The sequence below is a fragment of the Oncorhynchus tshawytscha genome, linkage group LG26 (assembly GCF_018296145.1).
Source record: "Oncorhynchus tshawytscha isolate Ot180627B linkage group LG26, Otsh_v2.0, whole genome shotgun sequence".
Taxonomy (NCBI): domain Eukaryota; kingdom Metazoa; phylum Chordata; class Actinopteri; order Salmoniformes; family Salmonidae; genus Oncorhynchus; species Oncorhynchus tshawytscha.
This window is the reverse complement of record NC_056454.1, coordinates 33,818,276-33,833,113: the sequence shown is the minus strand read 5'-3', so window position 1 is coordinate 33,833,113 and position 14,838 is coordinate 33,818,276. Positions and strand designations below refer to the sequence as shown.

The following is a 14,838-nucleotide window of genomic DNA, read 5'->3' as shown; positions in this document are numbered from 1 at the left end:
CCACCTGTGGCTCTTGAAGATAGTAGCCTATTGCTATCAGAGAGTTACCAACAACCACCACAAACTCATTAGCAAAGAAATGACCCAGGGGAATGTGTGTATATGTTTAAACATACAGACGTGACTTAGACCCCCCTCAGCTGGTTTCTCAGCTCTGCTAACATTCAGCCTTACTATGCGGTTGCTGTGAGTCACTGTGACCTGGAGGTCAGCCGCTCTGCTAAATCACACTAATGAAACTAGTTAAAGTCGTGAACAGCTTTCTTCTCTTTCCTCCATTAAAATCTCAGTAGGCTTGGCACATTGCCTTCCTCTGTAATAACATCAGCTAGAGTGAGGTGTCCCTGGCTGGCTCGCTTTGTGGCTTGGTGGGGAGAAACTAGAGGATTAGTAGCAGGACTGGAGTGATGGATACACTGACTGGCTGTGTTCCAAATTGGCACCCTACTCCCTATATAGTGCAATACATTTGAACAGAGCCTTATAGGTTGTGTGTTGCAGGTTGAAGTTTAGAAGTCAGAACAGACTAAATCAAGAGTTTGGAATAGCAGTCATGGAGGGTGTCACATTAAAATGAACTGCTCCACTCTGTGTTTTGTTAAACTGCTGGAGAGAGCTCTTCACAGCATCATGATAAGACTATAACATCTCAGACGCACAGCACAGGGTCCCTTTCCAAAGACTACAGCTACAATTAATACTCCACTTTAAATAAGCCAGCAGTTCACAGGTTAGTAAACCTTTGTTCTCAAAGAGTTAATATCATCCCTGTTTTTATTTATACATACATGACAAAAACACTAATATGCAAGAGTTTTTATAACTCATTCTCCAATGTCAAGATGAGTCCCTCTGCATAAACAAATAAGGACAGCTTGATTTACTCTCTTATCTTCTTTAAATTTAGTATACGTCAATCTGACATTTCATTATTGGCAGCAGGTGTGTGTGTGTGCGCGCACATGGTGTTGAGGGATGCTACCTGCTGTCTGTGGCTGGTGTGGGTAGTGTTGATGAAGAGTGGTGGTTTGTGATAGATAACCAGGGGTCGGGTGCGGGCTGAGACACAGGTGGCATCCACTTGGAGGAGGTGTTGTCTTCTGCGGTTCACTCTCCTCCTCTTGGGTGCCTTCTGGGAGAAGGCGTCATATCCTCCCAGGACCAGGCCACTGCAGGGAACAGAGGGGACACTTAGTAGATGGGCCAAATGGCATGGCACCCAGAGGCTCTGGTCAAAAGTAGTGCACTATAAGGAATAGGGTGCCATTTGAAACTCAACCAAAGTCACTAAACACACAGCACTTTATTCACTCAACACACAAATGCAACAGTTCTATTGATAGAGAGCTGCCCAGATGCCCTTAAACAACTCAAAACACAAACAATCCAACCCAGTGTCCCAGTCAGATATGATCCGTATTCCATGACATCCATGGCAGCGTGGGAGTCAGATCAGAACAGGGGAGATGAAGACTTTTTATTGAGATTAAAAAGGGGGCAAGAGGAAGTAGGAACCTGAGCTTAATGACTGATCCAAATCACAGCTGGACATTGTAAAACTTTTCCAAGGGTTATTTTAAGGATAGCTAGAGCATGTTTAATATCACTAGTGATGGATAGGAGATCTGAGGTCCTCTCTGGGCTGTAGAGTAGGGCTTCAGCACAAATGGCACCCTATATATTTCCTACCCTATTGGCCCTGGTCAAAAGTAGGGAATAGGGTTCCATTTTTGGTACCTAGACTAGCAGATACTGGCTTTAGAACATTGCTAGTCCAACACTCACTGGGGGCCTGTTATTTCCAGCTCTGGTGGGACAGGCTTCCCTTGGTTACAGGAAGTGAAATGATTTTGTTCATTATCCTGCCAGATCACAGTAACCTCCTTGGCCCTCCTAGACCCCACCTCCCTGTCCTCTGAATCAGGCTTTACATTTCTTAGATAAAAACTAGATAAACATACTATGCTGTGCTGCCTGTGACAGAAATAAAAACAGCAGCTCTGTGAAGTCCTACAGTACAGCACCCTTGGGTGGTACCAACTACCCTCAAAGAACTCCACAATCCTAGCCTGTTAGAGGGAGTGGTTGTGCCTAAAAACAGGGCTGTCCAGGAACCATAATGTCACTCTCATTTAAATGAAAACAGCCCTGCCTACAGGAGCTAGTTTCTGGCATCTCAGTAATCCACAGAACAGTGATTTAAATGCCACAAAGTCCTTCTATTCTTTATAGAAAACCATTTGATCTGGCTTTTGATTGACAGCTTATGCCTGATTTCTATTTTCTTTGACCCTCTGACATGGTAAGCAACAGTGGAACTGGGAGCAGTAGTTATTATTACAGGAGAAAGACTTATTTTTATTTCATTTAACCAGGTAAGCTAGTTGAGAACAAGTTCTCATTTACAACTGCGACCCGGCCAAGATAAAGCAAAGCGACACAAACAACAGAGTTACACATGGCATAAACAGACTTTTTCTATTGTATTATTGACTATATACAAAGTGTGCAAATGAGGTAGGACAAGGGAGGTAAGGCAATATTATAGGCCATAGTGGTGAAATAATTACAATATAGCAATTAAACACAGGAGTGATGGATGTGCAGAAGATGAGTGTGCAAGTAGAGATACTGTGGTGCAAAGGAGCAAAAATAAATAACAGTATAAGGGGGGATGAGGTAGTTGGATGGGCTATTTACAGATGAGCTATGTACAGGTACAGTGATCTGCTCTGACAGCTGATGCGTTAAGTTAGTGAGGGAGATACGAGTCTCCAGCTTCAGTGATTTTTGCAGTTCGGTCATTGGCAGCAGAGAACTGGATGGAAAGGCGGGAAAAGGAGGAATTGGCTTTGGGGGTGACCAGTGAATTATACCTGCTGGAGCGTGTGCTATTAGTGGGTGCTGCTATGGTGACCAGTGAGCTGAGATAAGGCGAGGTTGTACCTAGCAAAGACTTATAGTTGACCTGGAGCCAGTGGGTTTGGAGACAAATATGAAGCGAGGGCCAGCCGACGAGAGCATAAAGGTCGCAGTGGTGGGTAGTATATGGGGCTTTGGTGATGAAACAGATGGCACTGTGATAGCAAATTGGATGCAGTCTGAGTAGAGTGTTGGAGGCTATTTTGTAAATTACATCGCCAAAGTCAAGGATCGGTAGGAAAGTCAGTTTTACGAGGGTATGTTTGGCAGAATGAGTGAAGGATGCTTTGTTGTGAAATAGGATGCCGATTCTAGATTTCCTTTTGGATTGGAGATGCTTAATGTGAGTTTGGAAGGAGAGTTTACAGTCTAACCAGACACCTAAGTATTTGTAGTTGTCCACATATTCTAAGTCAGAACCGTCCAGAGTAGTGATGCTGGATGGGCAGGCAGCGATTAGTTGAAGAGCATGCATTTAGTTTTACTTGCAGTTGGAGGCCACGGAAGGAGAGTTGTATGGCATTGAAGCTCATCTGGAGGTTAGTTAACACAGTATCCAAAGAAGGGCCAGAAGTATACAGAATGGTGTCGTCTGCGTAGAGGTGGTTCAGAGCATCACCAGCAGCTAGAGCGACATCATTGATGTATACAGAGAAAAGAGTCAGCCCGAGGATTGAACCCTGTTGCACCACCATAGAGACTGCCAGAGGTCCGGACAACAGGCCCTCCGATTTGACACACTGAACTCTATCAGAGAAGTAGTTGGTGAACAAGGCGAGGCAGTCATTTGAGAAACCAAGGTTGTTGAGTCTGCCGATAAGAATGTGGTGATTGACAGAGTCGAAAGCCTTGGCCAGGTCGATGAATACAGCTGCACAGTATTGCACTTTCGTTAGCAAAGTGTAGCGGACTAATTACAGAAAACTGTTGGAATATCGTTTTTTTGACATGATCCTGGGTCAAGGTTACCTTTTTCACACTACCGGGCCAAACCGAGCTGTACTGTACTGGCTGCGCAACTACCATAGGTGCTGGAACCCAGGAAGAGTAGCTGCTGCATGAGCAACAACTAATGGGGATCCTAATAAACTAAACTGCGCAGGAAATGACAATGTGGGCTGGTAGGGCTCATTGGGTCTACCTGCTGAAGACTCTCTTGTTCTGTCCTTTCCACCTGCAGGAGATGGGAGAGGAGGAAGGAGAGAGGTTCAGAGGAGGCATCAGGCTGTTCACGATTTGGCTCAGCTGGGCACTCTGTGGGGACAAGGACAACAACAGATCATCCTCTAAATACAGTATCTACTGAACTGAAACATATAGGCCTATAGATCTAAATAGCCCCCCACCTGCTAAGCAGTATGGTAGATATGTCCTGACTCCCCAGACCTGTAATCTAATGTGAAGTGAGGCTTTCTGGTTGGAGAATGTCCTGTCACAACCCTTTAGAGTCAAGAAGACAAAGGCCAGCAGCACTACAACCAGACTTCACCCTACATAAAAACCAGAGATGTACTGGGAGTGGAGCTGTCCTATCAACAGCAGCAGGGCTAGACTCTCACAGATTGCAGTGCGTGATTAACCACTAAACAGCAGTAACGGCTGCTTTGGTCCTTTTGACTAATCAACATTTTTGATTTGATGATTTGCTGGGTTAAAAAGCCCTCCAATCCCTGTGACATAACTAATGCTAAATCATTACATATATCATTGGACCCTGACAGGACCCATTTGAAAAAGAGACTTAGACGCAGCAAAAAAAGAAAACGTCCCTTTTTCAGGACCTTGTCTTTCAAGATAATTCGGAAAAATCCAAATAACTTCACAGATGTTCATTGCAAAGGGTTTAAAATAAATTTCCCATGCTTGTTCAATGATCCATAAACAATGAATGAACATGCAGCACCTGTGGAACGGTCGTTAAGACACTAACAGCTTACAGACGGTAGGAAACTAAGGTCACAGTTATGAAAACATAGGACACTAGAGAGGGCTTTCTACTGACTCTGAAAAACACCAAAAGAAAGATGCCCAGGGTCCCTGCTCATCTGCATGAACGTGCCTTAGGCATGCTGCAAGGAGGCATGAGGACTGCAGATGTAGCCAGGGCAATAAATTGCAATGTCTGTACTGTGAGACGCCTAAGACAGCACTACAGGAAGACAGGATGGACAGCTGATCATCCTCGTAATGGCAGACCACGTGTAACAACACCTGCACAGGATCGGTACATCCTAACTTCACACCTGCGGGACAGGTACAGGATGGCAACAACTGCCCAAGTTACACCAGGAACGCACAATCCCTCCATCAGTGCTCAGACTGTCCGCAATAGGCTGAGAGAGGCTGAACTGAGGGCTTGTCGGCCTGTTGTAAGGCAGGTCCTCACCAGACATCACCGGCAACAACATCACCTATGGGCACAAGCCCACTGTTGCTGGATCAGACAGGACTGACAAAACGTGCTCTTCACTGACAAGTCGCGGTTCTCTCCCTCCAGGGGTGATGGTCGGATTTGCGTTAATCGTAGAAGGAATGAGCGTTACACCGAGGACTGTATTCTGGAGCGGGATCGATTTGGAGGGTCCGTCATGGTCTGGGGTGGTGTGTCACAGCATCCTCGGACTGAGCTGGTTGTCATTGCAGGCAATCTCAACGCTGTGCGTTACAGGGAAGACATCCTCCGCCCTCATGTGGTAACCGTTCCTGCAGGCTCATCATGACATGGCCCTCCAGCATGACAAAGCCACCAGCCATACTGCTCTTTCTGTGCGTGATTTCCTGCAAGACAGGAATGTCAGTGTTCTGCCATGTCCAGCGAAGAGCCTGGATCTCAATCCCATTGAGCACGTCTGTTGGATCAGAGGGTGAGGGCTAGGGCCATCCCCCCCAGAAATGTCCGGGAACTTGCAGGTGCTTTGGTGGAAGAGTGGGGTAACATCTCACAGCAAGAATGGGCAAATCTGGTACAGTCCATGAGGAGATGCACTGCGGTACTTAATGCAGTTGGTGGCCACACCAGATACTGACTGTTACTTTTGATTTTGACCCCCCTTTGTTCAGGGCCACATTATTCCATTTCTGTCAGTCACATGTCTGTGGAACTTGTTCAGTTTATGTCTCAGTTGTTGAATCTTGTTATGTTTATACAAATATTTACACATGTTAAGTTTGCTGAAAATAAACGCAGTTGACAGTGAGAGGACGTTTCTTTTTTTGCTGAGTTTAGGTCTCGATGTTACTGTCGAAGTAAAGGTTAAATAAAAAGTAAAAATGTACCTGTCTCTGTATGTTCCTGAGGAGGCGTGTGGGGCTGCTGGGTTCGTTCTCCGTGTCGGAGGGAGGGTCTCTGCCCCTCGATGTGAACGGCAGCCCTGCCGTCTCCGTTAGTAACGTCTGCTGAATCTGCCCGTCTGTCATCGGCTGGGAATCCGCCAAGACCACACCCCCCTGAGACCACAAACACACTACTATCAACGCCACAAGGGCATATTCACACACCAAATGAAGCTGGTGAGGCGAGGACGGCTCATATGGCTTATGCAAACCATGTGCTTGAAAGCATTCCAGCCATTACTATAAGCCGATGAAGTGCCACCGGCCCCCACTAATTCACACATGATCATAGGACAGGTCGTGAGGGAGGTCGTGGTGTTTACAGCTGTCTGGAGACAGCAGGAGGAGGGGCCTGTCATGACTGCTGATGAGAGCTGATTGACAATGAGTGAATTAGATCTGGGAAAACTAATGAGAGATTAAAAACACCACAGGCACTTTACAAGAACAGGTCCACACTGTGATGTCACACACACACAGGCGCATCTAATTATAAAAGGGCAGAGGCTGACTAGAGGAGGAATGCTGCACCTCCTTATCTAAAACACAACCTTTAATTAACTAGTCAAACCTCAGAAGGCTTTGTACAGAAGATAGAAAACAAAGTCAAGTGACAGACAGGCGTATGACAACCTCACCCCCCCTACCTGGTCTAGAGCCTAGGGGATCGAGTCCTCTCTGTGTGTGTGTGTGTGTGTGGGCCAGGGTTCACTAGGGGCCTATGGAACTGGGCCTTACCTTGGTGGAGGTGATCTGTTTGTGCAGGTCCCCCAGTTGTTGGATGCGTCCCTCAAGCTCTGCCACATGCAGCTGTAACCAGGTCCACCCGCTGCCCACCTCAGCCCTCTCCCTTTGCCACCTCCACTCACACCTACTGGAGAGGGAGACAGACAGACACAAAGAGAGAGGTAGAAAGAGCATATGACCAGACAATCAATTCCATATTTTTCTAGATTCATAATATCTGTAGGTTTTGCATCCTTTTTTCTTATTTCCCCCCCATCTATTAAAAAGACAACCTTTTCCTTGAAACAGGTTGAACGGTTGGAGTGTTTGTAGGTTTACTGACCTTTATAACATAAATAGCCCAGCACAACAAGAGTACAGAGGCTGAGGACATACGGTTCATATTTACACAGTACCGTCAACAAATAGCAAACACTATGACCTACATTATAAAGCACTAGATGAAAATGCTACTTTTGCATATCAGCTTTTTCTTATTATATGGCAGATGAGGCGGCTTTATTCTTATTCTGTTGAGTATAAAGTATATCTAGGCCACAAATAAATCATTAGAAAACTGTGTAGGTTTCCATGGAGCTTCTGACTGCGTTCCACTATTACTGTAGTGCAGGGTTAGAGGTTGGTTTCTGGCAGGCAGTTAGGTTAGTTACCATGGCTCTATGTAGCGACCCTGGGAATGCCAGGAGCAAGCCACTTAGAGTGGACAACTAAAGGGAACATTTTTCATCAGACAGGCTGGGTCGGCTGGTGACTGGTGTGGCATAGACATAAATAGACCCCCACGCGAACAAACACAGGCCCAATGCTGTAACACTGTAGCCTCTCAAACTAAGAACACTTCAAGTTTGGTTTCATTTTACAGTAAGGAAAGTGACAAAATGACTTTTGACATCCTGAGTTGTAGGCTAGGTGGTGGAACGTATCCACACCGTAAAAGTGTAAAAAGCTGCCACCCCCATTCCCAGTCAAGCCGTCTCCGAGGAGAGGAGAGGCACTTCCTCCCTCCCTCTCGGGTTGCAACATAAACAAACAGCCCACAGGACCTGGGCATTATCTCCATTCTCCAGAGACACTGCTGCCGCCCAATGGAACACCCCCCCCAGCCACTCTCTGCCAGGCCAGCTCAACAAAGATACATACACAGCGCCACTGGAGCGGTTCTATACTGCTGGTGCATTTCTTTACTCTTGCAGTTACACACAGGTTGTTTTCAGCCCTGATCCCAACTGAGGAAAAAGCCAGCCTGTCTGTATTAACTAAGCCCTACTTTCTTAAACACGTATTTCTCTAGTTGTATGTCTGGGCATAAAGTAAAGCTTACAGCTGGGATGGCCCATGGAGCAAACCCCCCAAAATTACTATTTTAAATAATATACACTTCCATTTAAAAGTTTGGGGTCACTTAGAAATGTCCATTAAAATAACAGCAAATTGATCAGAAATACAGTGTAGATATTGTTCATGTTGTAAATGACTATTGTAGCTGGAAACGGCTGGTTTTGAATGGAATAGCTACATAGGCGTACAGAGGCCCATTATCAGCAACCATCACTCCTGTGTTCCAATGGCACGTTGTGTTAAACTTGGATTAGTTATCACTTTAAAAGACTTCTAATGATTAATTAAACACTTTTTCAATGATGTTAATAACCCAGCTGAAAACTGTTGTTCTGATTAAAGAAGCAATAAAGCTGTCTTTCTTTAGACTAGTTGAGTATCTGGAGCATCAGCATTTGTGGGTTCGATTACAGGCTCAAAATGGCCAGGAACAAAGCCCTTTCTTCTGAAACTCGTCAGTCTATTCTTGTTCTGAGAAATGAAGGCTATTCCATGAGAGAAATTGCCAAGAAACTGAAAATCTCATACAACGCTGTGTACTACTCGACTTCACAGAACAGCACATACTGGCACTAACCAGAATAGAAAGAGGAGTGGGAGAAACAGACGCCTCACAAGTCCTCAACTGGCAGCTTCATTAAATAATACCCGTAAATTGTCATTAATAACATTTTTATTATTATTTCTGCTCTAGTGGGCAGCTACCTAAACTTACAGTAATCATGTTCCAATTATTGACCGGGTTGGCCACCATTGATTTTGTTAGTCACTCTCACTCAGAGAGTGACTGCAAACATTTCTCGCCACCCTATAGATTTATTTTTTGGAATTGCAGAAAATGTTGCTTAGGGACCCCAAAAGGCTAGGGCCAGCTCTGACTGCATGTTTGCGTGTGGATGTGGGTATACAGACCCACAAGCCACTGCGGCCATGAGTTGTTCAGATTTTTGTGGCCCCCACTCCCATCAAAGTTGCCCATACCTGGTTACAAGGTGAACCCCTCATTTCACTTTCAAATATTTATCCTAGTCTGCCACAGTAACTCCCACATCAAATCATGAACATATATGAGTGGAACTGAAAGAGGACAGAAATCAAGAGTTTGACTTCCCAATTTTATCATTGTAACCATTGTTATCACATTTTGCAGGAAGAGGGGCCAAAAATGGCCCATCCATTCTCAAAAGAGGAGATATTCCCAGGGGAGGTGCATGCCATAACCTCTCCCCATGAAGGAGCTAATGAAAGGCCACAGAGACAGACCATCCTACCCCATAGAAATAGAATGAATAGAATAGGAACCGTTCTTTGTTCTACCCAGCAGGAGACAGGGGCTCCAACAAAGACAAGACTGCCAGGATGATGCCAGACCCAAACCACCCCTCCGCCCTGTCAAACAAATCATCATCACCCCCCCTTCCACCTCTTCTCCCCTGTTCCCTGAGCTCATAAACCTGTAACTCTTTCTCATCCCCCCCCCCTGTTTATTAGACAGGGATTCACAAAGGCATCCCCTCCACATTCCCCTTTGGTCCTTTCTGCCCCACGCAAACCCTGTCTCCTTCCTCAGTCACTACATTCCAGACAGGGAGAGCAGGTTACCTGGCGATGTGCTCCCGGCCTGGAACTTAAACACAAACCGGCTCATGTTTGCTACTTACTTAAAAGTTCAAACCTCCCAACAAACTATAATGAGAAACATGAAACCTTCCTAAATGCTGGATGATTCAAATGCTAAGAAACCTGGCGTGATCACAGTGTGAGTCTCAGAGAGCTGCTACTCCTACCTAGGCAGAGAGACACCATAGCAGAACCATTATTACATTCTCTTAATTTAGCCCTAAACACTTTCCTCGTCTCATGATCTGGATCACACAGCCTCCTTCGGAGGACTCAAAGGGCTCTTCCACCGAGGCAGTGTGTGGGGGTGGATATATGGCCTTACAAAGTCTGTGTTTATGTACCTGGCCTGGATGTGGGTTAGAAGAGGAGAAGGTCTGTTCTGTTCGTACTGTAATAGATGGTCAGGTGAATAGTGGAGGAATCTGCTGCCTCTGCCGCAAACTAAAGAGGTTATATGATGTTAACAACCGGTTTTGTGCATTGAATGCGGTCAAGTGAAATGTAATTTCAAGTGTACGGTCTGTGTTTTTCCATGTATAATTCACTCACTACCACACATATGGCATGTGTTTCTCATAGCCTACCTCTGCCCTTAACCCTGTTTATTTAGCTGTGATAACCCACTGTGGTATCCAGGAAAACACCACAGCTCTTTAAAATATGCCTGAAATATGAGAAACAGACCCAAGCTCAAACAAAGCTACAGGTTCAGCTCACAGCTTTTAACAAAACTCATCCAGAAACATAGTTAACTCTGAAAATGCTGTGTTCTTGTTGCACAGTTAGGACTACAATGTTTTTGCATCCCAGTCAAGCATGAAATACATTTCTCTACCATTCTTATTCAACTGAACAGACTTCCTGTTTCTCATAAGTAATTAAACAGGTCTACAACATAATTACAGCACATTACCAGAATGTCTGTACTCACACTGGTTGAGACGTGGTCCCCCATTTCTGCTCAGGCTCCAACTCTTCATCTGAGCTGCTCTCTGTGGCATCAGAGTCTACAGCCTCCTGAACCCCGCGCAGCACAGCCTGGGCATAGCGCGTAAACTCCTGGATGTCTGTGGAGGGGGATGGCGGTAAGGTCTGCAGTAGGGCACGGCCCTGGGTCCTGCGGCTCAGTGTACCTGTCCGTCTCTGCCCCGTGGCTGGATCAAAGGGCTTGGTATTTGCAGGGGGTGAGGGGGGACCTGGGGTCTCCCTGCCCTGACTCCCCTTCAAACCCTCCAGTTGGAGGCTGCAGTGGCGAGAGGCGTGGTCCCCTAGTAGAGCTTGAAGTCTCCTCTGGAGCCGCCCAGCCCGTCCTAACTGAGACATTTGTTGGGAGAGATGCCAGTGGGTCTGCTCTCTCAATGCCTCCTCTACCAATGCAGTCACAGGCTGCTCCAGGCCCTGGCTCCTAGCTCCCCTGACCCACAGCTGTGTTGGAGATGTGTCTGTGCTGCTGGAGCCCCCCTCCTCCTGCCTCTCAAAGAGGGGTGTGGGGACAGCAGGGTTATACTGGGACATGAGGTCACCCTGGCAGTAATTTGAAGGGGACTGGGGGATATCATAGCCATCTGGTCCATGGCCACTGTGTTGACACTGCTGTTGCTGCTGAGCCACAACTTGGCTATTGTGTTCAGGGACAGGAACCAAATACATGTCTTGTGCACCTGGACAGGCAGCCAGTGATTGCTTCAGGTTTTTGTTGAGAGACAGGAAGCTGAGCAGGGAACCAGGGCTGGAGAGAAGCACTGTTTTGTACTGGCCAGCCGAGGCCTGTAGCAGAGGGGACAGGAGCGAATCGGCAAAGTCAAGGGGACTCTTGCTTGAGCAACAAGTGTCCAGAAAGGGCAGAGAGGCGAGGTTGAGCCACACCCTCTGAGCATAGCTGTCCTCCATCAGTTTCAACTGAGGATCACACTCGATGTTGAGCATTGCCCCATCTGCATCCATGTTGCTGGACGCCAGGTGCATTCCGTGGACGTCTTTGGTGAGCTTGGTCAGGGCTGGGGCCATTCCCTCCAACCAATGATGTCACTGCTGTTCTCTGTCACACCAGAGGATGCCAGATCTGCCTCAGACTTTCCCTTGACCAAAAAATAAAAGCATGTCAGCACTTCATCCACCAAGCTGAAAATAAACTGGAAATACTAAAAACTGCTAATTCTGGGTAGGAAAACATCCAGGCAGTAGCTAGGCAGCTAGGTACATTAGCTTAGCTATAGTGATAAAGATGAAGTCAGAAAGAAACCATTAACGTTAGCTAGCGATCATCATGGATGGCTCAAACAAGTCAATGAACTGACGAGGTGGGAACTGTGCTGATATTTATAATTGTCGAACTGCAGTCAGAGACATCAAACGTACTCGACTTACTAACAAGACCGTTTGCAAGAATAAATCAAACACCTTAATCAGCTTGAAAGCTTCCTGGAACACAAAAACGGGCACGGAACGTCAAGTTGAAAATAACGTATCGACCATCTTTTTGCTATTCACCTTGAATGAAAATTGACAGGGTCCACGAAAATAATATTCTTGAAGCCTGATTTATGTCGTGAAAAGCTAAGCCTTTCCCTCATTTGACATGTTAACCGCAAAAGTCTGGCAAGACAGTTTAACAGAAGATCTTTCGGGTTGACGGTCCCTTCTCCGTGGTCCTATTTATTTCCAACTGCCATGGAACGACGGCGACGGGTGCTGCTGCTGCTCTGCGTTTGACGCAATGACTGTTCGCGTTGAGGAGCTTTGAGTGAGTGTTGGGGGGCGTGGATTCCTACGTGGGGGGCGTGGATTCCTACGTGGGGGCAAGTCTATGCAAACGTCTTTCCATTCAGGACCAATAATATTCAGTCATATGAGCACGTTTAAAACAGTTTTTACTTTCTAGAAAACTAGAATCAATAATCACAATTTCTCCTCAAATCCTCGATTATTTCATAGCCTAGCCCAGTGGTTTCCAAACTGTGGGTCGGGATACACTTGTGGGTCGTTGCAGGGGTCCAGGTGGTTCACGGGGTGAATTCTTTTGAGTGTAGAAAACATAATGGTCCTATATATTGTTTAAATAATAGCTTATAAAAATAAGATAAATTAAAATCACCAAAATAAAAGCTAGACAATCAAGCCCCCAATGATTGGGTTATGCTTGAGCATAAGAACATCGCATTAGCCGTGTCAAAATCTGTAGAATTGGAGGAAATCAAAGTGAAAACTGCCAAAATTCTCTCTCAGCTCCATTGCAAATGTGCAGAATTGCTGGAAATTGGCATTAAAACTGCAACATTTTCTAGAGGGCCTCAAATGTTCTTGCCCAGGGCCATGACAGAATTGTGCATGCATAGAAAAGTCAGCCCATTGCCAAGCCCTGTGTCAAGCCCACCACCTAGGCCCCTTTCCGATTCATAAAAAAACCCTGCTCTAATCACAGTTTTAAAATCATACCATGTAAAAAAAATCATGACGAAATAGGAAATGCAGACAGATAATTTGTTTGTTTGACATGGTGGGATCTTTTTTTGTAGTTAAATCAATTTTGCGAGAAATGGCGGTGGAAACGCCTTTATGTGCTGTTTAACACAGAAGCAAATAGACCTAGTGTATAGTTCTCCATGTCACTAAGATCAATTGTTTGCCTGAAGTCTCCATCAGCCCAAAATTAAAATACAGGGGTGTGTATTCATTACACTGATTCTGTTGCGAAACGTTTCTTAAACGGAAGCAAACGGAATGAAACGAGGAGGGACCTAGTGACCTACCTGAATTCGTCCAATAAATTACTCTCGTTTTAGTTGCAAAATGTTCAGTTTTGAAACTGTTCGGACTAATGATTACACCCCTGGCAGCATAGCTCTTTTCTATATTATTTATTTATTGAGCACACAAAGTCATACTTCTTTTCACAAAGTTTTTTAATACATTTGTTACAAATGAACCAAAATAACAATTTCACACAATAAAAGTCACACATTTCAAACAAGGATTTTTAACATTATATATTTGTTACAAATGAACCAAAAGCACAATTCCCACAATAAAAGTCACACAAATACAAGTATTTCTTAACAAGTTAACATTTGTAATCAAACCCACAGTCATGTATAATATATGAATATATAGGTCAATTAACAGCAAGAAAATGCATGGTTATCTTCATAATTGCTAAACAGATGATATTTGTTTAAGTAAAATCTATGCTCATATCATAGTCCACATGTCACACACCCTAATCTGTTTCACCTGTCTTTGTGCTTGTCTCCACCCCCTCCAGGTGTCGCCCATCTTCCCCATTATCCCCTGTGTATTTATACCTGTGTTTTCTGTTTGTCTGTTGCCAGTTCGTCTTGTTTGTCAAGCGAACCAGCGTTTGTCCTGTCAGCTCATGTCTTTTCCCAGCCTCACTTTTTCTTGCCCTCCTGGTTTTTGACCCTTGCCTGTCCTGTTCTGTTCTGTCCTGTTCTGTCCTGTCCTGTCCTGTCCTGTCCTGACCCTGAACCCGCTCACCTAACCACTCTGCCTAACCCTGAGCCTGCCTGCCGTCCTGTACCTATGCCTCTGCTGTAATAAACATTGTTACTTCAACACAGTCTGCATCTGGGTCTTACCTTAAACTGATAGCACAGAAGAACGAGAAAGATGAGAAAACTAAAAGGAATATCACAGGTCTGAGGTATGAAAACATGTTCAAGGTAGATACAGTGCACTCAAAGTATTCAGACCCCTTGACTTTTTCCATATTACAGCCTTATTCCAAAAATGATTAAATCGTCGTCGTCGTCCCCCTGTCGTCGTCCCCCCCCCCATCAATCTACACACAACACCCCATAATGACAAATCAAACACCGGTACTTTAAAAAAAAATCTCACATTTACATAAGTATTCAG

At 45.3% G+C, this 14,838-nt stretch overlaps 1 protein-coding gene across 4 annotated transcripts in view; it reads right to left on the bottom strand.

The window, feature by feature from the left end:
• LOC112225567 (KAT8 regulatory NSL complex subunit 1-like) overlaps positions 1-12,684 on the bottom strand; it is a 28,895-nt gene extending 16,211 nt beyond the window's left edge. The window contains exons 1-6 of one of the 4 annotated variants that reach the window (XM_024389630.2): positions 12,364-12,684; positions 10,895-12,041; positions 6,994-7,129; positions 6,199-6,369; positions 4,064-4,176; positions 983-1,169 (exon numbers count right to left, since the gene is read on the bottom strand). In XM_024389630.2, the coding sequence (XP_024245398.2) occupies positions 983-1,169; positions 4,064-4,176; positions 6,199-6,369; positions 6,994-7,129; positions 10,895-11,970 (1,683 nt within the window). In that variant the 5' untranslated portion in view covers positions 11,971-12,041; positions 12,364-12,684. Of the gene's footprint in view, positions 1-982; positions 1,170-4,063; positions 4,177-6,198; positions 6,370-6,993; positions 7,130-10,894 lie in introns of all 4 variants that reach the window. The other 3 variants (XM_024389628.2, XM_024389631.2, XM_024389629.2) reach the window with 3 other exon arrangements.
• Positions 12,685-14,838: the final 2,154 nt, after the last annotated feature.